General features: G+C 33.1%; 1 protein-coding gene across 1 annotated transcript; it reads left to right on the top strand.

Annotated features, from left to right (window-relative positions):
- Nucleotides 1-654: 654 nt before the first annotated feature.
- On the top strand, nt 655-26,436 carry LOC124354699 (GTPase HRas). Its single transcript, XM_046805349.1, has 7 exons — nt 655-817; nt 6,950-6,998; nt 17,102-17,130; nt 18,928-19,012; nt 20,769-20,911; nt 23,548-23,708; nt 25,447-26,436. Exons 1-7 carry the CDS (start codon nt 787-789, stop codon nt 25,522-25,524), a joined length of 576 nt encoding a protein of 191 aa, XP_046661305.1. The 5' UTR covers nt 655-786; the 3' UTR covers nt 25,525-26,436.
- Nucleotides 26,437-26,857: the final 421 nt, after the last annotated feature.

Here is a 26,857-nt window from a genome sequence, read left to right as displayed (position 1 = left end):
AATCTTTTAATCTGACTTTACTTCCACTTCAAGCTACTCGCCATACTGCTATAATTGACACGCACCACGAACTACTTCCTGTATCTGGACTTGCAAATTATGATTTGTAGTGATCTTATTTTTTCGACTATAAACTCCGAATCGAATAATAAATAACTGATTTAGAGGAAATTTACTGTGATAAGATATGGCCCCTATGGTATATATCTTACGATATATACTATATAGATTCAAGCAAGAAAGAGGACAATACGATGATGAGCCAAAATGTGGGAGTAATATCTTACGTATTAGCGGCGGAATCCTAACCAGTCAAGCACTCTGACTGTCATTATGCTCTCCAAGTCTAAAATTTCGGTGAAATAGTACACGAGGAACTGGTAAATTCCAACAACAACACTAATGCAGGTTTTTAATAGAGAAGAAATAGCAAAAAGTCATATCGATAAGTAATCCCGCTAAAAACTGATATAATGAATTTCGACGGAGTGCAAAATTATATTTTTGTATTTATTAGTTTCGAAATTGTATTCTGTACATTAGATTTTCACAAACGTTGTATTTTCTAACTCTATGGTAATTAATTCAAATAATAGTTCACTAAATGGTTTTACTCTATGTTAGCACCAGGTAGGTGTTTTTTCTCGAGTAGTAAACATTTGGGCGTGACAAGTAGTTTACAAGTGAAGCGTCTTGCACTGAAATTTTTATTGTACAATATTAGATGAAGCAAATTTAGTATTTTGTTGTCACGATAAATCAAACTGTTATTGATTGCTTTAAAATATGACGGAATATAAACTTGTTGTTGTGGGTGGTAAGTAAAGTTAAATATCTGAATCATATGAAGGATGCCATGTAACTAGTCTTTTGTCACTAGGTAGTCTGTTTATAAAATTAATTCAGTTATCTAATAACACTATTTATAAGATATGTAATAGGTTCTGTTTTAGTTAAATACATTAAAATTAAATTTTTAATCTTCTGTTAGTTTGTGTTTAATGTTGTAAAAGGAATATAAGTTATAATAGGCCTAGGCTAATATAAATGGTCTTCCACAGAATTATTGGCTAATTTGTTCATACATTAATTCAAGGTATTGATTAATTCAATTTTCAGTAAGGCTGCCTCTTTCTAGCTAAAACTATTTGTAACATTTTTGTTTAAATATTATTGATTTAGGCTAATTGCATTCATGTTAATAAATTTGCTTTCGTTAATGTGTTCACAATGATAGTAATTTTTTAAATACTTTGTATGATTTTCACGGTATATATAAAAAAAAACCTACAGATATTTTTAATGTAAAAAGCATTTAAAACCATTCCAAAATGCGTATGATACATTTGATAAGTCTACTGTAAATAAGAGTGGGTTAAACTCTTACAAAGCATCATGCCAGGTTGAGGTAATGGTATGGCATGGGCCCAAATTGGTGTGAACGTGTTAAAAATCTTGTGTTAGGCCTACTTACAGATTTACAATGTTTTTACTCATTATTCCGTAACAAGTGTTTTTATTGTTTGCAGATTCATACACAAAAATAAAATTATTATATTATCCCAAATGATATATGTGTGAGCCTTGATGATTAAATGCGTGCATGTCAAAACAATTTTAGCCGCAATCAGTTTGATTATAATGGATTGTGCTGTATATAGTTAAATCTTATACTCTAAGGAATCAGAAAATAATAGTATTGGCCTAAGTAAATTTACGGGTAGGGTACGATAAGCAGACCCTGTGTTTCAAAATGTATTGAAATTTGCGGAACTATCTATTTCTTCTGGATAGCAATGTTTAATTGCTTTCAAAAAATTGTTGAACATATCCTCTTCAGAAAACTTATATAACTTCTTTGTTCTGTATAAATATTCATAGAGATGATCTGCAAGCAAGGCGGCTGCTATGCCACTTTTCAAAGTTCGTTTCATGGTCCTCCATGAGCTTTCGACTGTCTCACTGTTAGCACCAGTTGCCAGCTCTAAAAAGTATTCAGTATGATTGACTGTAAAATGGACAAAACCATGTTCATTTAATCCAAAATATGCCTTCCACAATCTGTGACTATGGCTGTTCCAGGCTGTACATGCTTTAATACAAGAGGAATGAGGATTTTTGCACTTTGTTTGTTTTCAGGACAAACATCAATTCCACTACCACTATGTTTTTGACCTTCTGGTTTGGTTTTAACTAAACCTAATGTCCATGTTCCTTCTACCAACCTCTGTTATTTTTTTGGTTTTTATATTTGACATTTATTTATTTTCACCACCACTGCAGAACTTCCAAGCTTTTCTTCCGTATTAAATTGTTTATCAATCAATCCAAAAAACTCTAAACAACATCTAGTTAGATATCTTCTTCTTGAAGGGCTGTGTAAATCTGAACTGCACTCAAAAATTGAAAATTCATATTTTGTCTGGTTTCTGGAATAAAATTACATCAAAGTTATAATGTTTGCATTTAGATCTTTTGAAGAAACTGTTCTTCACTGCATTTTTACTTTAATTATGCCCACCATTACCTTCTTGTTTACATCTGAACACGACCATATTTGTTTCTCTCATAATTGTCTTTGTATCTTTACCCTAAATTTCACATAATGAGTTTTTTCAGTACCAGTCCAAGATGCCAACAAAAACATGTTTTATCATCTTTTAAAGCAATATAATTTAGTTTTCTAAAGTTGATAGCTATTTTGAATTCATCTAAATCACTTCATTTAAAAGTGAAATATTAGGTTTACTATCTAAAAGTATTAACACTTGATACAGAGGATTTAAATTAATTGTTCAAATCAATTAATCAGTATCAATTGATAATATCAATGGTTATAATTAAGTAATATTTGTAAATTTTGATATAAGAAGCCAGGTTTGCTTATCATACTCTACCCCAATAATGAAAGTACATGTATAATGGTCTTCCAAAATTTGGAACATACAGCTAAAATTTTCGGCAGTTATTGTGTTAACCATTATTTCTATAATAGTACTGTAAACTACTAAAACTTTTGTAATGCTGCTATCTGGAAACCTTAGAAATATAAAAAATGTAAGGGTAAACATTGTAAATTACTTAATCCTATAACACTTTTATTATTTTGCTTTATGATACATAATAGCAGATATAACCAAATTACTTTTCAAAATTTGAATGGCCATCAACAGACATAGAAATATGTGCAAAGTAAAAATTGTTTATATAGTTACTAAATACTGTTTAAAACATGTAATCAAATCAAATCATTTTTATTTTGCCAGTACATTACAAAAATGTATAGCAATAGTCATTTTTCTATAATTTGGACCAATCATTCTACATTGAGACCAGTCAAACATACAGAATTTCAGTCGCACCACATTCACTCATGCCAATTTTCCCATTTTCCAACGCTGGTTGTCAGTGTTCTAATTGTGCGGTCACCCAGTCGAATGCCATAAACTCGTCAGCACTATAAAATGCTTGAGACGCTAAAAAGCGCTTTAAACGAGCTTTTAACACCTTGGGCGTTGGGGCGTTTTTGATTGAATTTGGCAACTTATTGAGAAAACAAACTCCTGCCTGCGAAGGCAAGTGTTCGTAAACCCCCGTCCTGTGACTTCCAGTTCGGTAGGTATCTCTGCCTCTTGTCCCATACGAATGTATATCTCGGCCACGTGTCATGGCACATTTAGACATACAAAAAAAGATTGTCTCTAGGATGTAGAGACACGGCAGAGTCAACAGTTGCAGTTTTTTAAAAGCTTCCTTTCATGTTTCTCTGAACCTTAACTGTGCGATTATGCGAATCGCTTGCTTCTGCAATTTGAATGCCCTGAAAAAATGATAGTTTGCGCTGGCTCCCCACAGCACCAAACCGTAGGTGAGGTGGGGGTAGATCAAGCCATAATAAGCCGTCATCAGTACCTGAATGGGGCAGTATTTGGCTAAAGACCTCAATACATAGATGCCCGAGGCCAGTTTTGAGCAAACATGATCAATGTGATAATTCCAAGTCAATCCCCGATCCAGGAATATTCCGAGGAATTTTGAACAGTCGACTTCCTCCAGGAAAAAGTCATCCAATAAAACGGCTGGCCCGTCATTGGAGTTTCCTGATCGCAACGCGAAAGTCAAGAAATTTGATTTCGAAGAATTTGCTTTGAGGTTGAGGCTGTTGAAGTATTGGACACAATTGTTGGTGTCAAAGAAGATTTGCTGTTCCAGAATAGTTTTTGATTTGTTGGTGAAACAAAGTGTCATGTCATCAGCGTACTGCACAAGTCTTCCATGCAGTAGTGATGACTCCATGTCATTGACATAGATGAGGAAAAGAATCGGACTGAGTATTGATCCCTGAGGGACACCATAGCTCAGCTGAATCGGTTCAGAGAATTTGTTTGAGATTTGGACGATTTGTGTTCTGTGGCCTAAAAATGAGCTAATCCATTGGAGCGGCACGCCCTCTGATGCCATGAGATTCAAGTTTGTCGAGCAATTTCGAGTGGTCAACACAGTCAAATGCCTTAGATAAGTCGAGAAACACACTTAATGTGGAGTCTCGACTTTCTAACCCCTCTACAACCATTTCGACAAGACTCACAACGGCGTCTGTAGTCGATTTCCCTTTCCTGAAACCAAATTGGTGTTCAGAAAGCAGGTTATGGTTGTTTAGAAACTGAAGCATTCTAGTTAAAAAGAGTTTTTCAAAAATTTTGCTCAATGCGGGCAAAATTGAGACAGGCCTATAATTATTGGTTGAGCTGGGATCATCTTTTTTAAAAATTGGAGTTACTTTCGCGATTTTAAGGAGCGAGGGAAAAACTCCTTGTTGAAAAGAATGATTGACTAATTGGGATAATGGACTCACAATATGCTTTGAGCACCTTTTAATGAGCCACACAGACATTAAATTAATATCGTTTGATTTTTTTGCCGGGAGCTGTTGAATAATTCTTTCGAGCTCATCCTCAACTACAGGACCCAAAGCCAATGATGACACTGGGCTCTGTCTTCGCGTGGGGTTTACTTGCGGAGGAGATGGACAAGGACCTTGCTCACCAGCAACAGACGCGAAAAATCTGTTAAACTCGTTCGCAGCCTCAGTCGCATCCTCTACAAGCCTATCCCCTATTTTGATTTTTATTTGGGTCTGTGATTCATTTTTATTGTTTATGATGCCCCAAACAGTTTTAGAAACATTTTTTGACGAGATGATTGATTTAGAGACATCATATGCTTTCGCAGCTTGGATCACTTTTCTGTAAATTCTTTTGTAATTCTGAAAAAAAATTTTGAAATCTTCGTCTGAAGTAGTTTTTTGAATTTCGGAGAAAACTTTTAAGTTTTTCTCTTGATACCAATATTCCTTTTGTGATCCATTTGTTGTTTGCCTTTCTCGGGCAAACTTTGATTGTTTTAGTAGGACAGCATAAATTTAGATGGTAATTAAAATTTTTGGAGAACAATTTAAAGTGCTGCTCTACTGACTGAGGTAGATTTAAGAAATCCCAATTTTCTTTGGAAAGGGAAGCTTTGAGGAGAGCAATGTTACCTGGCCTTATGTCTCTTATAGTTTTAGTAGTTTTGGGCTCCCTTTCTATTTTTTCGCCACTAATTACAGCCTCTTGGCCGTAGTGGTCTGAGATGGCTGTGTTTACCATGGATACCGCGACACCTGAAAGGTTAGTGATGACGTTGTCAATTGCTGTCTGTGTTGTTGCCGTCACTCGCGTTGGTGTTTTGACTGACAACGCAAGGCCAAAAGACCTTAACAAATCGATAAACCGTGTTGTGGATGGGTGATTTTTGTCCAGCGCGTCAATGTTGAAATCACCCATGAGGACATAATCCTGTTTTTGGTTTGTCAGGTCAGTCAGCACGGCTTCGAATTTGGAAAAAAAATTTTCTTCGTTTCCGCTGGGTGACCTGTAAATTCCAATGACAATCAATTTTGACTTGTTTGTGTGAAGTTTGATTCCGACTGCTTCAAAATCTTTTTCAATTGTTTCCCTAACTGAAAAAGTGCCAAAGTTGGAATTTTGTCTCACGAAAATTGCGACTCCTCCTCCTTTGGATAGTTGTCTACAATATGAGTTCGCCAGCTTGAAATTTGGGATTTTGCAACAATCAATGTTTTTGCTGTTGAAGCCATTTTCAGTAACTACAAGTACGTCTGTCTGTAGATCCTCACACATGAGTTGAACTTCATCTAATTTGTTTGTGGCAGATTGTGCGTTTTGATGAAGCAGTCGTATTGAATTTTGATTTTGAAATTTTGACATTGTCCGTCTTCCATGGGTTGCGTCAGTCAATTTAGACCGGCGCTGGTAGATGGGGTCCCTAAAAAACCAGATTCATATTTAAGGCCTGACTGACATTCCTTTGGCCTGAGATTGGTGGACTGCCCAGCAGGTCGGCTGATCACAGCCTCCGCGTAGCTGTGATGCTGGGCGGTTGGTGTCGGTGGTGTCGGTGATGCCGATGGCGACCGGGGTCTGTATTGGAAAATAGTTGAGTTGAAACTTTTGCATAAATTTTGTGAAACTTTATTTGTTAAGAATGGTTAAAGAACTCATCCAAACTATGTGCAAACACGGTCCTTACCAAGTTTAGTCTGGATCCTGAAAATTACAATTATTACAACTGTAATTGTGTTCACAAGCTTGCGTTATATTGCATTTAAGCCTAGGCACGCACGTCTTTTTGGATTATGGTGGTTTTGGGGTCTGTTGCAATGATTTTAGAAAATGCAATATAACTCCTAAGATTATTATCAAAATTATTGTAATAAGCAAATTTCTATGAAATTTATCTAAAAATTAGTTCAAGCATAAACTTATTCGGTTAGATGAAGGACAAAATTGTATTTACTATTAAAATAAATTTAATATTTATCACATCTTAACTTTGAATTGCTAATTTATGATTGGTATTGTGGCTAAAGATGTTTTTATTGTTGTAGCGGGTGGTGTTGGTAAGAGTGCCTTAACGATCCAGTTAATTCAAAATCAGTAAGTAACTTACATTCAGTTTGTATTTTAGATTAGCACAGTTTTAAATAATTTTATCCTTTTATGTACTGCAGCTTGATGGTCTCGTGTATATATGGTGTGTATATATGTATATATATATATATACACACCATTCAGCAAAAATTTGTAGCAATTATTGTGTTAACCATTATTTCCGTAATGGTACTCTAAACTACTAACAGTTTCGTCATATATATTTATATGAGACCATTTATTGAAATATAATAAAAAAGACTATTGCCATTTATACAAATTTGATTAATGCAAACAAAAGTTGTTTGACAAGAATTTGGTCTTCCGATCATATAATTATATTTATTACATAGTTGTTCCAGCTATCTAAGTAGATAATGACACAATATGCAGTATTTAAAAATATTACATACAACTAATAATATTACAAATAAGTACAACTAACTCTTTTAGTCCTAGCTACAGTATTATTCTGAATGATTATGTGGTTTTGTTTAAAAGTTGAGGTGACTAAGTGCTATTCTATGTATTGCTTAAATACGCTATAGTTATATCATAGTACTGGCTGTTTAAAGCATATTCTTGTTCAAAAAGCTTCAATGTGTTAATTTTTGAACTTTGGATGTTCATGAACTATTTTGAATTAATTTATCTGAGAAAAAAACCAATTTTTGAGCTTTGGATGTTCATGAACTGTTTTGAATTAATTTATCTGAGAAAAAAAACCAGTTTATGTTTGTGTATGTTTGGAACTTGGAGCTTAGTGTTCTTTTGTGTTTTGTCGTAATTGATTATTGAGCTGTTATTTAACAGCTTCATACTGCAACATTAATCATATGCTGACTTTAGGACTGCTGTATTAGTAGTAATTTGCATCTATCGCAGTAAATGTGTTAATCCTGTGACTGCTGGTCATATTTCTAACATGCTAGGTATGATTAGTAGTAAGAAAAAATGTAAAACTGTGGGTGTTTTTCGTCTGGCACACTTATACATTAATAAACTAATTCCATTAACTTCCACTCAAGTCAACTACTGTTAATTTAGCGTTTAAAAATGCTGATGTCCGTATATACAATATACATGTACAGAGTGTCCCACGAAGAGGTTTGAACATTTGATTTTGTATTACTTGCCCATTTATGCACAGAACATTTTCAAAGTTTTACTGATATTGAAGTTCGATAAATGGTTTTTAATGTTGGACAAGAAGTGAAGTGTTGTGCGTGAGCTATTGCTTTTGGCAACATTACAGAAGCAATTAGACAATTTCAGGTTGCCTCTCCAGGAGTTGAACCACCTAGCAAACCAACAATAACTAAGTGGAAAGCTCTGTTATTAGAAACTGGAAGTGTTATAAAAAAAAGTACTCTAGAGGATCAAATGAGGAAAGAGAAGTACTAGTATGCGCATCAATGCTCCGCTCTCCAGGTAAACCGAAATCACTAAGGAAGGTAGAACTTGAAACTGTTATTCCAAAGTCTTCAGTACAGAGAATATTTAAGAAAAACAAAATTAAATATTAAACAAGCCATCTAGTCCATAATCTTCTTGAAGATGATCTGGACAGGAGAGTGGAATTTGTCCTCTTATCATTGAGTTTCATGAGCTAGATCCTAATTGGCATACTCAAATTGTTTTTTCAGACGAGTCCTTTTTTCTACCGCAATGGTGCTGTAAATAGGCATAATTGTAAATTATTCAACACTGGTAATCCACACATTCTTGAACGAACTCTACTCAAATCAAAAGGAATTACTATTTGGGCAGTTCTTAGTTGTAATGGAGTGCTATCTAATGACATTTCAGACATTAGAATGACCGGGAATAGGTATGAACAGGTTTTAAATGAACAAGTCTTGCCTCATTTTACGGTTCCAGAAATGGATCAAGCAGTCTTTCAACAAGAAGGTACTCCTCCTCATTTCACAAATCCAACTAAGCAATTACTAAATGACAAACCTTCATGGCCGTTGGATTGGCGTGGAAGTGATTTTTTAGATTGGCCACTCCGATCCCCAGATTTAACTGTGTGTGATTTCTATCTATGGAGTTACTTAAAGGTACAAGTTTATACTTGTATCTTCAATAATGATGAGGAATTAAAACAAGCAATTGAACAGAAACATCTCCGGATACAGCAGTATTTCTTGTAAGAGTTTACGATTCATGTGTTAAGCACTATTATCAGTGTGTCACTGTGTGTGTGTGTGTGTGTGTGTGTGTGTGTGTGCGTGCACGCGCGTGCGCGCATGCGTGCATGTGTTCGTTCATGTTCGTGTTCAAAATTCCTTTATTCTAAAAAATTTAAAAATATTACAAAAATTACAATTTTACTCCCAGTGCGCTTCAGTCAGCGCGTGCGGGAGTGGAGTTGATGAATGCAGTCTATTTCAGTCCATTTTCACATTACTTGCTGTACATATCAAATTATACCATGTAATTACTCATCTAAAATATATTTATCCAATTTAAATTAATTTAAAGGTCTATAAACATGCAATATAAGTAAATACATAACTAAACATGCATTATTTGTTAATATTTCTGCAGTGCAGGACCATACAACATATGTCCTTTAAATTTTTAAAAATTTAACATTTTTTCAAAATTTTAAATATAATACATAACGCCAACAACAAAATAAATAAACGTAACAGAAATATAATAAATATAAATAAATATAAAACAACAATGCAATAAATATATATATATATATATATAACAGGTTAAATAAATAAATAAGTAAATATTAACAGGTTAAATAAATAAATATGTAAATATCAACATGCCAATAAATAATTAAATAAATAAAACAAGTAACAGTAAAGTTAACAAGTAAAGAGTTAACAGTTTGCTATAGGCATGAAACAAAACCAAACAACAATGACACAGCAACTAAGCATGCATATCTGGCAGTTTGCTTGTGTGCGTGTGTGTGTGCGTGCGTGCGTGCATGTGTGTGTGTGTAAACAATCAGAATGAATAAATTAAAAAAATTATAAAATTTTTGTCAGATTAAATGTTGTTTCAATTTAGTGTCAAATAACAATAATAAAAATTTTCTTTCTAAAACAACAACATAAATTTTACAGTCTTTAAAACATTAATTAAAATGTTTTTATTTAGTTTAATTTTTCTTTTAATTGATATTATGTTTTATAGTGGAATAATATTTCAAAGTGCTATTTCTCATGTATAACTGTAAAAATATATACTGTAAATATTTTAATAGTTTAAAATTAAATTACATTTAAATATAAAATTTGAAAGTTTTTATTAAGACAAATTATTATTTTTTTCTAACTTATTATAAATGAAGTTTCACTTATTTAGAACTCAGCGATAGCCTGAGTATTTTATATACTGTGTTTGAATCTCATGAGTTTAGTTAGATTAGGCTTATGAGAAAAAGTAAAAACATAGTGTTTACATAAAAAGTAGTGTTATTTTAATGTTTTTAGATAATAAAATAATTTTTGATGAGCGCTCTAATGCGTCACTTGTGACTTCTAGCAAATAGGGTTAAGCCATGATAAAGATCTAGCTACAGAGACATTGTTAACACCTTTACTATGACATGAGCTGTGTACTGACAGCTGCATTAGTAGTAATATGCATCTACCGCAGTCAGTGTGTTAATCTTTACCTTTTTTTATTGTGATATTATTAATTTTGATTTCATTACTGTGTATTGCTATTTCAAACTTATTACTGTGGATACTTACATATTAAATGCTTAATGGAACAGTTACGAAATTAAAGGTAAACTACTATTTTCTTTTTTATTAGTATAATGTTGTTTCGAAGCTATTAGTACCATTTTGGTTTTTTTTAATAAAATTTTACTTTTAATGTAATTGTGTGTGAAATATATAAAAAAAGTTTATACAGTAAACCTTGATAACAAAGTCTCAAGGCGATATTGGAAACTATCAAGTGTTATCAAGGAACTCTTCTATTTGATGTTGCTGCTATCAAGTGTAATTACTATACTTTATAGGGTAACAAAAATATAAAATTTATGAAATAACATGAAAGATAAAAAAAAAAACTAGGAATAAAAATGTATATGCCCAAAATTTGCTTATTTTAGTTGTTTGACTTATAAGGTTTTTTATATTAATGTATGATTATAACACAACATATAAGGAAAAATACATGTATTTAATGTTGCCATAGGCTAACAAATAATAAAGTAATAATAACAAAATTAATTAATCAATCAATCAATCAATCAATCAATCAGTAGGCTTTATTCGTGAACATCAAGTACAGAATAAGGGTCAACAATCGATAAAACAAATAACAAAATTAAATCTAAATAATACATAAGGTCATGTCTCTCCTTGGGATGTTCTACAGCATGTCACAAATTCTTCCAGGCTGTAGATTGATTCTCTCAGCAACCAGATCTTCAGGCTTCGTTTTAGAATTTCAGGATTGTCTTCTTTCAGCTTAGGTGGGAGTAGATTATAGAGTTTCGCTCCTGCATATGATGGTTTTTTGGAAAATAGAGATGTCCTGCGTATTGCCAGGCTGAAGTCTTGAGCATGTCTTGTTTGCAGGCCATGAAGATCACCATTTCTAGTAAGTCCTTGTTTGGAGGCATGTACAATGACTTCAATTATATAAATAGCCACAACTGTCAATATTCTTAGTGTTTTAAATACCTCTCTACAACTATCTTGATGTTGGAGGGAAGCCATGATTCTTACTGCTCGCTTTTGAATGAGTAGGATCCGCTGAAGGTTCTTTGAGGACGAGCTGCCCCATAGAATCACTCCATATCTAACATGAGACTCAAAGAGTGAGTGATAGACTGTCTTTGTAGTCAATTCTGTACTCACTGCCGTGGTTCTTCTCAGTACATACAAAGCGGTGTTGAGTTTTAAGCAAAGAGAATCAATGTGGCTGTCCCATGAAAGTTTGTCGTCAAGAATCATTCCAAGGTGCTTCGTTTGTTCAACAGTTGCGATCTTGGGTGTTCCAGAGACTTTGTTCTTGTGCTTACCCAAAATCATCTGTGTTGTCTTCTCTTCGTTAAAGACCAAGTCGTTTGCTATACAGTAATCATGAGCCATGCTGACAGATATGTATGAGGCTATTTCTAAAGCCTCAGCTGATTTGTTGTTGGATAGCAGCACAGTGTCATCAGCATACATGATTGTCTGACTGTAAGGTTCCATGAATGTGGAGAGGTCGCAAGTGAACAGAACGAACAAGACTGGTCCCAACACAGACCCTTGGGGGACTCCTCTTTTTACTTCTCGTGAAGCAGATTTTATATTTACTGTTCTTCCATTAATAGTCTGTTTCAGTTCTACTATTTGTCTTCGTTCACTTAGATAGCTATGAAACCATTGAAGTGCAGTGTCTTTGATTCCTAGCCTGTCAAGTTTTGTTAAAATTAAACTGTGGTCAAGGCAATCAAATGCTTTGCTAAGATCCAAAAATGTGCTATTAACCGTGTTTCCAGCTTCGATGCAGTCAATAATTTTTTCTACAAGTTCTGTAAGAGCAGTCAATGTTGATGTTTCTGGTAAAAAGCCATGCTGTCCAGCAGGTAAAAGATTATTCAGTTGTAGGTGATGAAAAAGTCGTATTAATACAACTTTCTCAATAACTTTTGAGGCTGTAGGTAATAAGGAAATTGGCCTGAAGTTTTTCATTTCATGTTTCTTTCCTTGTTTGTGTAGTGGATATGTTTTGGAAATTTTGAGCTCGTCTGGGAAAATTCCTTGAGATAGAGATTTATTTACAACGTCTGTTAGAGGATGAGTTAATTCAGAAGCACAGAATTTGAAAAGTTGTGAAGTGATGTCATCAGTTCCAGCTGCAGATGAGGTCTTCATTGAGTTGATTATCTTGAGAATTTCTTCCCCAGTAGTAGGCTGAAACGTTGAAAGAGGGTGGTCAGGTTGAGCTAGATGTAGAGCATAAGAGGAAGACTGATGAAGACAATTCACTTTTATGGTCTCTTCAGCTATACTTGTAAAATATTCATTAAAGAGCTCAGCCACTTTTCTAGGCTCTTCAGTTGTCCCTCCTTCAGTATTTATCTTCTACTTCATTTCACCAATATCTTTTCTTGACACTCTCTCACTGTTCACAACTTTCCATATAGCTTTGGTTTTGTTCGTTGATTGTGCTACAAAATACTCATTAGCTTGCCTTCTTAAGCTGCGAAGTTTCAAGTCATAGGTCTTCTTTCGTTGTATCATCTCAAGCCGATCAGCCTCATTCCCATTTAAAACATACAGTTCTTGAGCTTCAATAAACTGTTTTCTTAATTCTTCAGCTTCAAGATTGTGCCTCTCTGGTTTAGGAGTTCTTAAAGGTCTGTTGCTTGTTGTTGTAGAGAAACAGTAAATTTGTTTTTCCTGTGTGTTCTGATTGGGGATATATTTACTTTTTGAGATAAGGGTGTATTATGTGTCTGTAGTTGGGTCTGAGCATGGGTTTGTGAGGATGGTTTTTTTTGAGGCAGTTTGTTTTTTTGCCAATGGGGTCATTGGAGCTTCTTCACAGAGTAACTTACCTTTTACTACTTCAGCTTTTAAGGTTTTAATGTCTTCCTCCAGAAGATGTTGTTTTGACTTCATTTCCGCTAGCTCAATAAAAACTGTTGTGTTTTCAGGCATATGAGTAGGAGTACTCATGTTTTGGTCAGTTTGAGTTCCCGAGTTTGTATAGCTTGTAGATTTGTTGTCTGTTGTTATATGTTCTTTTAGGTTTCTTTGCAAAACATTGATGCTTTTCTCCAAGGTGTCAATTTCATGTATATATTCATTAATTATTTGATTTTGTTTTCTGTCATTTTCCTCAAATATCTGTTGCATTTCTGTACGTATCTGTTTTTCCTTCTCCGAATTATTATGTATTTCTTGTAGCTGGTATAAAAGTTCTTCAATTTTTAGAGCACATATTTCTTTTTCTCTTTCAAGTCCCTCTGTCTTTTCCTCAGCAAACGTTAGTTTCGTTTCTAGTTCAAATTTTTGTCTCTTCAGTAAATTGTTTTCCTCCAATAATGCTGTTCCAATTTTGGCAGCCAATTTTAGTTTTTCTTCATCATTTTCTGAGCCTTTTAATAGATTTTCTTCTGTTAAGCTTTCTTCAAGACGTTTTACAGATGTGTTTAGTGCATCAATTTTATTTAAGACAATATCTTCATCTTGTTCTTTCATGTCATTTGCTTCAGCTGATTCATTTGTCTCTGCTTCCTTCAGGGCTTGATTGAGTTTTTTATTTCTAAAATTGTCAAGCTTTGGTCTTCCATGTATGTGTTTGTATTCAGAATACAAACAAGCATCTTTATCATTTACAGTGACTGTCTCTTGGGTCCCAAAGAAAATTACTTCGTATTTTGCTTGTTGTTTTTCTGTGAAAGATACATTGTCAATTATGGCAGGCCAGTAAGGAAAGCCTCTTACCTTAGCAAACACCTTGTCGCCTTTATTGAATTTTACTGCCATGTTAGAGAAAATGGAATGTATTAAAATTCTAAATTAAAAATTAATTAAAAAAGGTTATCAAACAAACTAGTTATACAACATAGCAATACAGGTATATTAATATGTTTTTAGCTTTAAAAAATAGCTGTTTATTATAGTGCTTGTTGTAAAAAGTATATATATTATATATAAATTTATTAGATTCTATGAAGAAATAAATTTAATGTGGGTAGGTATTCACAGCAAGTACCAATCCTAGTCAATGTTAAGCTACCAATATTTGGCTATTCATTCATAAATGCTAAGGTAAATTAAGCATTTGGAATAGATCTAGATTAATTAGTTCAAAATAATATAACCAAATGAAGATGAGAACATTTCTGAACAATTTTATGTAGAAATATCAAATAATTAATAAATATCTCTTTAACTCTTAAGGAACTATAAAACATGAAAACAAAATATACGACCCAATAAACACAGACTGTACATACTTCTTCACAGAAAAGCTTAGCAAGACAGGTAGCTAGATAATTAATAAATATCTCTTCTCTTAAGGAACTATAAAACATGAAAACAAAATATACGACCCAATAAACACAGACTGTACATACTTCTTCACAGAAAAGCTTAGCAAGACAGGTAGCTAGAACACGCACTGAGTTTTAACAATCACTTTGGCTTGGCGGATAAAAGATCCTCGATGGTGGCCAACCTGTAAACCAAAATAAATTTGCCTTATATAAATCTTTCAATTGTATTTTTGTCCAACTGGTGATTGCTCAAAGAAAAACATTATAAACTAAATAATATTGTTGTTGTATTGAAATGGAAAAATATCACGTATTTGCAAGCACTTATTAGAAATTGATCTAAAATAAACAGCTTGTGCAATCTGTGTTTCACTTGCAGCAATACAAAGAAGAATAATGTTTCTTTTCAATTGTGGTGATTGCCAGACATCACAACTTGTTACTCTAGAAATTTTAATTATTTTTGTCTTTTCCACGATGTAATTTGAAAGAGAAAATATAGTTAGTATTACATTTACTGAATTCACAAGCAAAGAGGATCAAACGTTTTGATAATTATTATAAAATGGAATCTCTTTTTTGACTTATACCACTTGAAAATACAGTGATAAAGTGTCTTTTTATATAACTAAATTAGCGAATGGGCCAAAGCAATGCTTGCATGTTGCTTCACCAGATTCAGCTACCACATGAAGTAACACTCATCTGTTGTTTTACTAGTACTTACGGTTAATTTTTGGTTACTTACATGGATGTGATCAAAGGTACTATCAATCAAGTTCATTAATTCATTTTACAACGTATTCATTCATATAACCTATTTTCTCATACAACTACACATATTTGACAAGACACAGCTGTGATTAGATTGGTGGTACTGACTTGGTAGTTCATATGACACTTGTTTCACTATCAGAGGACTTATGCCGACTTGTACCTAGGACATCATCCCCCTTAAAACACGTCACGAGCCATGAGAACTATGTGCCGGAAATATTGATCCGAATAGAAATAAAATCTGTGCCATTAAAGTTTAAAAACAAATTAAATTTCTATAAAGGTACTTTTAACATCAAGTGTTATTGAGAAAGGTGTGCCATTAAGGACTGTGTTAATGAGAGTCTACTGTAGCTGCATTTTCATTTTGATTACACTTGTGACACTGGTAATGATTTCTTATTTTCTTTTCTTCTGAAGATTATGCGAATTTGTTGTTGATTTATTATTAGTTTTTACAATGGCATTTAGTAAAAACAAAATAAAAGTTTAGATATTTTATTATTTTAGATGAAATTCATTAATGCTGTACTACTAATGTAACTATGTATATGTATTATAACTTTAAACTTATCTCTTAAAGCTTCGCCAGACTCTATAGCACTAAAGGAGTTAGTTGTGCCATTCGCTTGTTTGTTGTTTTCATAAGTAGTTTGTTTTAGCTTTTTATTAGTATTCTCAATTAAACGAATATTGTAGAGTCTACATAGACAATGTCATGGTAACAGACATTTCTGCGATTTGAGAGCTTTTTCTTATATTCAGTGACTTATTTCACTTGATATTAGTAGAAATAGCTGGTTTCCAGATTTAAAAAATACCAAACATGTCAAATGTATATTAAGACTGACGTTGAAAAATCTTTTTTTGTATAATTTACAAGAACATTTTTATCTTTTTAGTTAAAAGTTTGATACCATTGAACATTTGTTAAAAACATCTTACATTTCTTTTCCAAGTTGTTTTACAATCACCTTTTTAATAATGAAACATAAAACCATTACCAAAACCTTTCGAGTATTATTGAAGTTGTCTTTTCTAGTTATTAACCATATAATCTATTTTTAGGATATACTAGTTATATAACTACATATTAGTTATAAATTTAGATATTTAAATGAAATGATTTCTGTAAATATTTCTTAATATTAAATCATTGTTGTCCTATATACATGAACTGGATACTACAGTGCTATGTATAGACAATTCGGTTCTGTGAGCTCAGCAGTCTTTCCATAATTTATCATAACAGCGACTCTTGTGTTTATTAGTCTCAAACAGTTTAATTGAATTATGTTAATATGTGAAGTATTTTTTTCATTAACGTATTGCTTTTATTTTTCAGCTTTGTAGACGAGTATGATCCTACTATAGGTGAGTTTTTTGGTGTAAAATGCAGTTTTAATTATATTTTAAGTTCACATTTAGTGATACATACTATATTTAATAATAATAAATAATTTGTGAAACTAAAGAACCAGTCACTTAAAATACTCTGTAGTAATAATAGTGAAGGTATTACCTGGGGTTGTTACATACATTTGCCATTGTTATGTATTAAACTAAAATTGAAACATTATCAAACTGTTATCTTGTTCTCGAAATGAAAACACCCAAAACACAAATTAAAATGTAAAGAATTTTATAAATCAAGAAAACTGGATTGAATTAGCTGAAGCCAAGCATTGTATCAGAGAAGTTGTTTCTCAAAACCTGTCACCTCTGACCAAATAACTAGATGAACACAAAGCACAACAGACAACAATGGTTTATACATACACTCAGAGGAGAGGGGAAAAGTCTGCATTTATACCAAGGTGGTTAAGGATGAGGTAGACAGATACCGAAAGAATTTTTGTCAAATCGAATGAGATGGTGGAAATTGTCTTGTGATGTAGGATAGTACAAGGTCTGTTCAAAAAATATCCCTAAATTTTTTTTGAAAATTATTTATTTATTTATCAATCATAATTTTGTCCACTTTAAAGTAATCCTCATTAGATATTATACACTTGTGCCAACGTTTCTTCCAATCGTCAAAGCACTAAAAAAAGTCGTTTTTGTGATCTTGTTCAGCTTCTCCTTCGATGCCGTCTTTATCTCATCAATTGTAGCATAGTGTCATCCTTTCATGGGCCTCTTTAGTTTCGGTACCAAGAAAAAGTCACAGGGAGCCAGATCTGGGGAATATGGTGGCTGCGGCATCGTTAATTTGTTTGTTTTAGTCAAAAAGTCGTGCACAAGTAATGTGTGAGCAGGGACGTTATCGAGGTACAAAAGCCAATTTTTGTTCTTCCACAAATCCAGGTGTTTCTAATGGATTGGTTCATGCAAATCGCGTACAACTTGCAGATAATATTCCTTATTGACAGTTTTACCCTGTGGCATGATGCATCACACTCCTGCAATGAAAAAAAAAAAAAAAAACTACGCAAAACTTTTACATTAGGTTCTATAGAATTGTGCTTTTATTGTTCTTGGCTCGTGCAGCAGCTTTAATTGGGATGATTGAGCTTTGGATTATTGTGGACAACAGCTTATTAGCAAATGTAACGTGCTGCTGTTTTTGGTTGAAATTGAGCAATTTTGGTACGAATTTTGCGGTGACCTGTCTCATGCTCAAATCTTTGGCACAAGCCAATTGATATTTATAGGTCCTCGGCAACATCACTAATAGTGATTTGCCCTCTGAGAACGTTTTGTACTACCGATAAACGTTTCTTCGGTCCAAGGTAGCTTCTCTATAACCCACAGTCAACATTCAGAATGAGTTTACGCACATAGTTTAGATTTTAACACACTATTTGATACAGATTCTTTGATACATTTTTTTGAATAGACGCAAATCGAAGACGAGTCATGACACATGCAAGCAAATCAGCTGTTCAACAATTAACAGTACATTCAAAATGGTGGAACTTGTTGGCATATGTCAGAGACGTGTGCCAACATAACGCCACAATTAAATTAAATAGCGAATATATATTACCCACGGAAATTATAAAGTCATAATTTTTTTTTCAATTATATTTTTTGAACAGACCTCGTATATTTGTGAGTAAAGAAAAGATTTCTAAATATTTTTTTTTATTTAGAGAGACCTATTTTGGTTGCCTGGAATATGTATAAGTTATCCTCTGTATCAGCAGGAATAATGTGGTGATGTTTCAGAGGATTCATACCGGAAACAAGTTGTGATTGATGGAGAAACCTGTCTCCTGGACATCCTCGACACAGCTGGTCAAGAAGAATACAGGTGATTCTACTAGTTGGTAGATAGTTCTTAACCCAATTTAGGACTACAAGTTTCAGATTTCCTATACCAAAAACTGAAATTTTTCCAAAATTAGAATCTTTTCACCAGTACAGATATTCAATTAATTAAAAAAAAAAAATTGATTTGCATAAACTAGGAAACAATTCATAAATAAAAACTATGTTTTAAGCAGTAAAAACAATTTTTTTAAACAACACCTTATGCTTAAAAAAATGTTTACACAAATTTGGAAAATATTAAAAAAATTTTACAGTCTAAATACATAGCGTAATATTTATTTATGGTTTAGTTGATTGAAGTGATAAGCCAATTCCAAAAACATTCGATTCCAATACAAAAATTGTGGTCTCGATTCTGAATTCAATAATGATTACTGTATAAATAATAACTGAGAATAATAACTAATTATTATTAATAATAAATAGTAACAAAATAATGTACTCTTGGATCCGAATGTATAGATACAGAGTTTAAACATTTACCATAAACAAACTAGTAGAGCTACAATTTCGGGTGTTACATTAAAATTTTCTTGTTTATTTCTGTGTTTAGTCATATAAAGTAAATTATTTAGAAACTAAAAGAAGCAATAATTTAATTTCATTGGCAGTAAGAACGTAAAAAAGTACCAGGTTTTGGTGCTTTTCAACCAAAATACAAATTTGAAAATTTAAAACTTGGAAACTTGTGATCCTATTAAGACCACATTTTTGTGCAAGATAGGAACAAGTGTGTTGTTTTTTAGTATGTAATTTTATAATTATACGATTATTATCAAATTACTGTTTTAACTTTTACTCTTACCGGGTGGTTACAATAATTGGGCATTGGTCAAGGTATTAAGCTCTTAAAGTCTTTATCTTGTGCGTTTAATTTTGTAAACTATTATTTAAAACTTTCATTTTTAATACCAGTTTATTGAACAGATTTTATTAATTTTCCGTGGCTCATTAGGACAACAATTACTGGCAATTGCAATTTATTTCTCATACTGTTGTGGATTAAATCATTACTCAATTCAAAAATATTTAATAATACATATTAAAACTATTAATATGTATTAATAAATATTAATAATGTATTAATTCGTTAATTTCAAAAATACATTTTTTACTTTTTGGTATTTCTGATGAAAAATCAGCTGTGAGGTATTTTCCACTGTTTATTATTCCATTTAAGTTCTTTTTCTTCTTTATATTTAGTTAGTTCAATTATTTAATTTTGTAAATATTCATACACTATTTATTGTTATCTGAAGAAGTATGCATAAGACATATGAAAATTCATAAAGAGTTTGCCAATATTTGGTTTTTAATTTTTATTTCTACATGAAGAGAATACATATTGGCATTAAAACTATTATTAATAGATATTAAAAACTATTAATATGTTTGAGAAAGAGGTTTATGATGTTGCAAAAAATGTCATACTATAGAGGAAGTTTAATGCTTAAAATGCCAGCCCTAATTTGAGTAAAATTTTGTCTCATAGTAAAATGTATAACTTTATTTTTCATCATAAATAAGTAAAATTGTGCAACAACTGACATCTGCTCATCGTGACATTTTTGGGTGCACAACCATGCAACCAGAGTGCATAAATACAAACTAAAATGAGTAAGAGAAACTAATTATATGATTTAATGTTAATTGTACCTAAAAGTGTTAAGACAGTGAGTAAAAATAATATAATTTATGTTTGTTTGTATTTATGTTTATCTTGTCCATACTTTTAGTGCCATGAGAGACCAGTACATGAGGACCGGAGAAGGCTTTCTGTTAGTGTTCGCAATAAATAATGCTAAGTCATTTGAGGACATCAGCAACTACAGGGAACAAATCAAACGAGTTAAAGACGCTGAGGAGGTGCCTATGGTTTGTAAGTACTGCAACAATAGTCTTGAAAAATAAAATAGGTATAATTTGGAATAGATTTTTCAGTAAAAACTCAGGGTGGCTACCTGATCAGGAAAACCAGGAATAAGCTGAGAATGTCCTTGTTGGTAACAGTTTTTAGTTAATTCTAATTTAGTTCATTTAGTTGAGCTGGGAAAACTAAAGAGAAATCTTTTTCTCTAAGAATTTCTGAAATTAAGAAATAATTTGACAGCTTCTTTAATCAAGATGTGAAACTGAACTTACTCTTATGATTAATATTTTGCTTGCAGTTACTATTTTCTATATTTACACTCGTGTATCACAAGTCTATTGCGTATATTCAGAAATTACAGCTTTTCAGCATTACGATAATAACCGGTCACGAAAATGTGATTTTGTTGTACTTGCATTCAGTACTTTGCTGAAATGAATAAACTTGGAAACAAACCAGTCCAAATCGAATGTTGTACATTTTTGCCTTAGACAGAATGAGGTTTCAGAATGGCCAGCTGTATTTGTGGATGATGTCCATTTAGAGGAAACATTCTCCACAATGTTTCTAGGATTGTTCCTTGACAGAGGATTGACATGGGATGACCACATCGACAATATGTGTGCTAGAATTTCAGCAAGCATATACGCCTTGCACCACCTAGTGAAGTTATGTTCCCCTACAGTTCTAAAAATGGTCTACTATGGCCTAATTCACCCACACTTTGCGAATGGAGTGAGACTTTGGGGAGTCTGTGCCAAAAACAAATTTGAGTGAGTCTTCAGACTCTAAAAGAAGGCTGCCAGAATAATTGGAAAGTTAAATTACAGAGAGTTGTACAGGAAATCTTTTACGGAGCTTGAATTTCTGACATTGCCCTGCCTCTACATCTTCGACATGATCATGTATTGCAGATCAAAATGCACTTTGGTTCGTGGTGGGGACATTCACCGATATGAGACAAAGAGGCAGGGACAACTATCGAGCCCAACATCACAGGCTGACGCTTATACAGCATCTGCCACAAGAAGTTAGTGCCAGATTGATCAATAAGCTCCCAGAAAGTATAAAGAACTCCAACAATCAAAACCAATTCAAAACGTGTATAAAACGCCTATTGGTATCGATTGCCACTGGGATTTATTAGAGGCATAGGATGGGGTCAGTGAGAGTGTGCTTGAGTGAATGTGTGGAAGTGTAAGTTTGGGTGCGTGTGAGTGAATGACTATTTACAAATAATGATTTACTGACATTTGCGATGCAAAGTGCAATTTCAAAAAATGCAACAAAATATGATTTGAGAAAGATAACAAACTTTACAAATGACCTTAGTTTAAAAAATAATGTTTTGGTTATAATTTGTATTTCCTACATTTATTTTGGTACACTATTGCTAGTCTGCTGCGCCTATTTACAGACAGGAAATTAGTGCTATGTAAATTATCGATTGCTGAAACAAGTGTTTCTAGTTCTTTATTTATTAAATATTATTTTGAAACGTGCAGTAAAAAATATCATGTTTTAAAATAATATTTTTATTGAAGTTTGTGTTTTCTATTTCTATATTTGTCAATGCATGCGTGTATGCTAGTGACAAAATTTGCTAAGCCAAGCTGCTTCACACCATACACCATAAGAGGTGTAAGATTGAATATGAGCATAAAAAATTGTTTTCAAAACGGATGTGTCACATAAAGTGACATGTGTTTTAGCGCATACAACCCAGAATTAATTTTACACATTATTTGATCATAATGTTTGTACCAGATAGAGTTAATATCAAAGTTAAACCCAAACATTTGGTATTCTCAATGAAATCTATGAAGATATAAGGTTCAAGCGTGTGTCTATTTTGTTTTGTTGAAAAGCACATGCAGTTTGTTTTCTCTAAATTCCATATTAAATCATTGTCCAACATGTTCTGATGCATACTTGACAATTGCTTACAAGATCTGGCAACTGCTTCAAGTTCATTTTGAGTCTTTGCTGATACTATGAGGTTTGAGTCATCTGCGTGTTGCAACTCATAGAACTGGAACCCTACAAGTCATAAAATAACATGAAATGAGAGGGTGCAGAGACTCTTTCCTTGAAAACCCTCCCAGATCTGAGACAAGTGAAAGATGTCATAGACCTTATTAATAAACAACAACGCTATTCTTGGACATTTCAGATTGTTATTTAATCTGTTGATTGGACACTCCCCACTTAACTATAACCTTTTTAAGATTGGTATCTCTGGGTTGGACTTAAATAACTTTTGCAAGGAGACCACTATATACTACATCATCTATGATTGTGAAGTGATTGCCCTGACTAGGTAAAAATACCTCTAAAGGGCTTTACTAGAACCTGCTAGGATGAGACTTTCATTTTCTATGAAATTTATCAAGAGCCTAAAGATGACCTGGGTTGTCTAGGTAGCAGGATTGAGACACAACCCAGAATCATGTTGACAAATGTATTTTCTTACTCCTAGTATAGAAAGAATGCCTATACTTGAGGTAGGTTTGATTCAACATGATATAGAGAGCCGATTGATCGATAGCATTTTCAACCCTTAATATAAATATAGGTAACAATTCCCGTCACTTTTTGAGAGGGATCTGTCTTTAGACTGTAGTAGCCAATGGTGTGTGTTGCAGTAGTGGGTAACAAGTGTGACCTACCGACACGAGCAGTGGAGGTACAAACAGCGACAGATATGGCTCGATCATACGGAGTTCCATTTGTCGAGACATCAGCCAAGACGAGACAAGGAGTGGATGACGCATTCTATACACTAGTACGAGAAATTAGGAAAGATGTAAGTTATAATTTTTGTTGATGTTAAAATAAGTCATTTTTTCACTAAGAAACATCTCAGCATCTGTAGTGGAAAAACATTAGGAGTGTATGTGTAGTGAAATACAATATCAATAGTCATCAGTTGTGTGGGTGCATGATGGTTCAAAAAGTCAAGCTCTTAGTCAAAATCTACTCATTAGCTTCATTAGATCACCAATAGCTTTGCCCTTACATTCAGTGTTATCTTCTGTAACTTTGCAATCAGGTTACTTTGAGAGAGGGGATTTTAGTTTCTGAAACATCAAGAAGTCACATAGTGCCATATGAGGACTGTACGGAGGATGTGGCACTTGGCTGGAGTGGTGCTTGGTCAAAAACTGTTGAATTATGTGATAGGAATGAGCCGATGCATTATCATGAAGCAATTCAGAAAGTTTTTGCCACACTGGATTCCTGAGATGTCTCAAAACTTTGAGGTTGTACTCCTTGATGGTAGTGTGGTCCTCTGGGGGCGAACTTGTGGTACACTAAACCATTGTGGTCAAAAACACTATGGTCTTGATTTTGCTCCAAATTTGCCAAGCAGGTTTGACCCAGGCTGATAATTGGGTTTTTGTCTCAGTAATGTAGCCATAAATTCAAATGCTTGTCTTATTACCAGTGATCACTTTTAAAATTCTCAGTCAGTCATGGTACAAGTCTTGTGCTGCTCCTTTTGATATTTGGTGAGCTAACTGGGACGGATTTCACAACCACTCTTTCAAACCCAATTCCTTAGACACAATTTTGGCAATGATGGTGGCATGTCCAAATCTTTCTCCAACTCATGCACTGTTACGTGATTGTTCCTTTGATCACTAACCGCACACATTCAATGTTTTCAGGAAATCATGTTAATGAAGGCCAATCAAAATATGGATCACTTTCAACTGGATCTCAGTCATTTTAAAAACAGTTAAACCACAAATTCATGGAAATCGGTAACATGGCTTCCTCTAAAGGGCTTGTTGGATCATTTGAGTCATGTCTATACACGTTTTCCTTGAAACACAGTTTGATGCAAGTTTGCTGATCTTCACATTCCACCATTTTTTTAAATAAAATATCCGACTGAATGTAAAAACTGAACTGTAGCTGAGAAGTAGACTTATGTATAAATGAGAGATATTTTCAGTGCAAGCAGTGGGTACAGAGATATGCATGCTGAATCTGATAACAGTAGCTGCCATAGATAAAGAGTATAGTCAAATACAAGATACTTTCCAGATGGCCATTGTCAAAAGTAGAAACAATATTACATAGTATTCTAATAAAACTAAGAGAAAAAGTTGTCACAACAATAGAGCTCGTTTTCAATATACAAGTATAGGAGAGAATATTTGAAAACACTACTAACCGTAGGACGTAAATGAAAACTAAAATAGTATTTAAAATGTAAAACTAATAACTCTGTTTATTCATAAGAAATATATTTGAACAAATAAATGTAATAAAAAAATGTTAAAGTATTTTTATATTTATAGAATCCTTGCACAGGCCTATGGCATAAGGAGACAGACATTATATAAGATTAAAAAGGATTGAATTCACATTTCCTAAGACCTCTTTTATACAATCTTTAAATTTAGAGATTTTTCATCATATTACCATTGTATCTGGAGTGCAGAGGTATATCTTGTTTTTGTGGAATAGCAAATAGAACTGAGTTTTACTGAACTCAATTTCATAGAGATTAATTTATGTGGACCCTGTTACAGAAGGAACATAGAGGGAAGGACAAGCGCAAGAAGTCCCGGTTAGGTGCTAGAAGAAGAAAACATTGTCATCTGTTGTAGGAAGTGAAAAGTGATGTAGACTGTACATTCCTCCAGGATAGGATGTTGTGCGAGCACTCGCGCGTCGGGTGGGCAAGGACAATCACTGCCAGGCACTGGGACAGGTGTAAACACTGAGGTGCTACCGTTGTAATTGGCGTTAGGTTTATTCCGTTATGCTTTTTAATATTATTCTACAAGTATTCATGCTTGATGTAATCCAGTATCTTTTATATTGTTTAGCATTACTGCTTTTATTGTAACCGTTAGAATGCTTCAAATGAATATTTAAGTCAGTGATTTCTATATCAACAGATAAGCCAGTCGGCTCCATTTTGTTGTTAATATAAATAACGAATAACTTCAAGAGCTATAACCGGGAAAAATAAGAAAATGGAAAAATCCTGTAAATTAAAAGGAAATAAGTCTTGAACCATAAAAAAAATGTATTAAAATACAACATTCAAATTGTTAAGAGAGAGACTCAAGAATGTTTGAACAGGAAATGATGAATTTTAGTAGAAGACGTTTTTGACTATGGAGTGTAGTTGAGCTAATTTGTATTAATATACAGTAGTTTAATAATTGAATTTTCATGTAACATTTTGTTAACCATCCAATAAGTGTCATCTTACTTGTTTTCTATAAACAAATACAATTCAATTGACTTGGTACAATTGGACATTGAACATCAATTTGGCCTCTGAAAATTTGACAAATCCATTATAATTAGCACATTGCATAACTCGCAACAACATTCACTTTTGACTAACCCATTGTGTTTTGTTTCATTTCTTTTTTTTAAACTAATAAATAATCTTGAATAATAATAGAAGCTAACTTAAATTTGTCCATTAATGCAATTGTGCCATTCACGTAAAAGATTTGACATGTTTCATGGCCTTACTCATTAAAACGTATTTCTGAGCTTCAGGTGTCTTCTGCATAACCCTTCTTATTTATTAAATCTTACTTTAAACAATGTTCAAAACAACATGTTTCGTTCAGTAAAATGTACAGAAGTAACTATTCAAAGATGAGTTTTGCATACATTATACCAATAATCCCCCAGAACAGAAGCCTTGGCTCACCATTTCTGTGGGAGTTCTTCAACTGTGCCAATATTCCTTATTTCCTGAAACATTTAAATGGGGCAATCGCTGATGTCAAATTGTAACTAAGTAAGCTAAACAGTCTTAAAGTGGTATTCAGATACTCCGTACACAAATACTTTTACAACTTATAGTGCGTGAGCTCTATATAACTGCAGTCTAACTGTATAGTGTGTCAACAACTTTCCCACAATGTTTTTGTCGTGGGAAGTTTTAATAGTATTAGGATTCTTCATCACACT

Source organism: Homalodisca vitripennis, chromosome 2 (genome assembly GCF_021130785.1).
Source record: "Homalodisca vitripennis isolate AUS2020 chromosome 2, UT_GWSS_2.1, whole genome shotgun sequence".
Lineage (NCBI taxonomy): Eukaryota > Metazoa > Arthropoda > Insecta > Hemiptera > Cicadellidae > Homalodisca > Homalodisca vitripennis.
The sequence above is the reverse complement of the archived record's forward strand: the minus strand, read 5'-3'. Positions and strand labels throughout refer to the sequence as shown.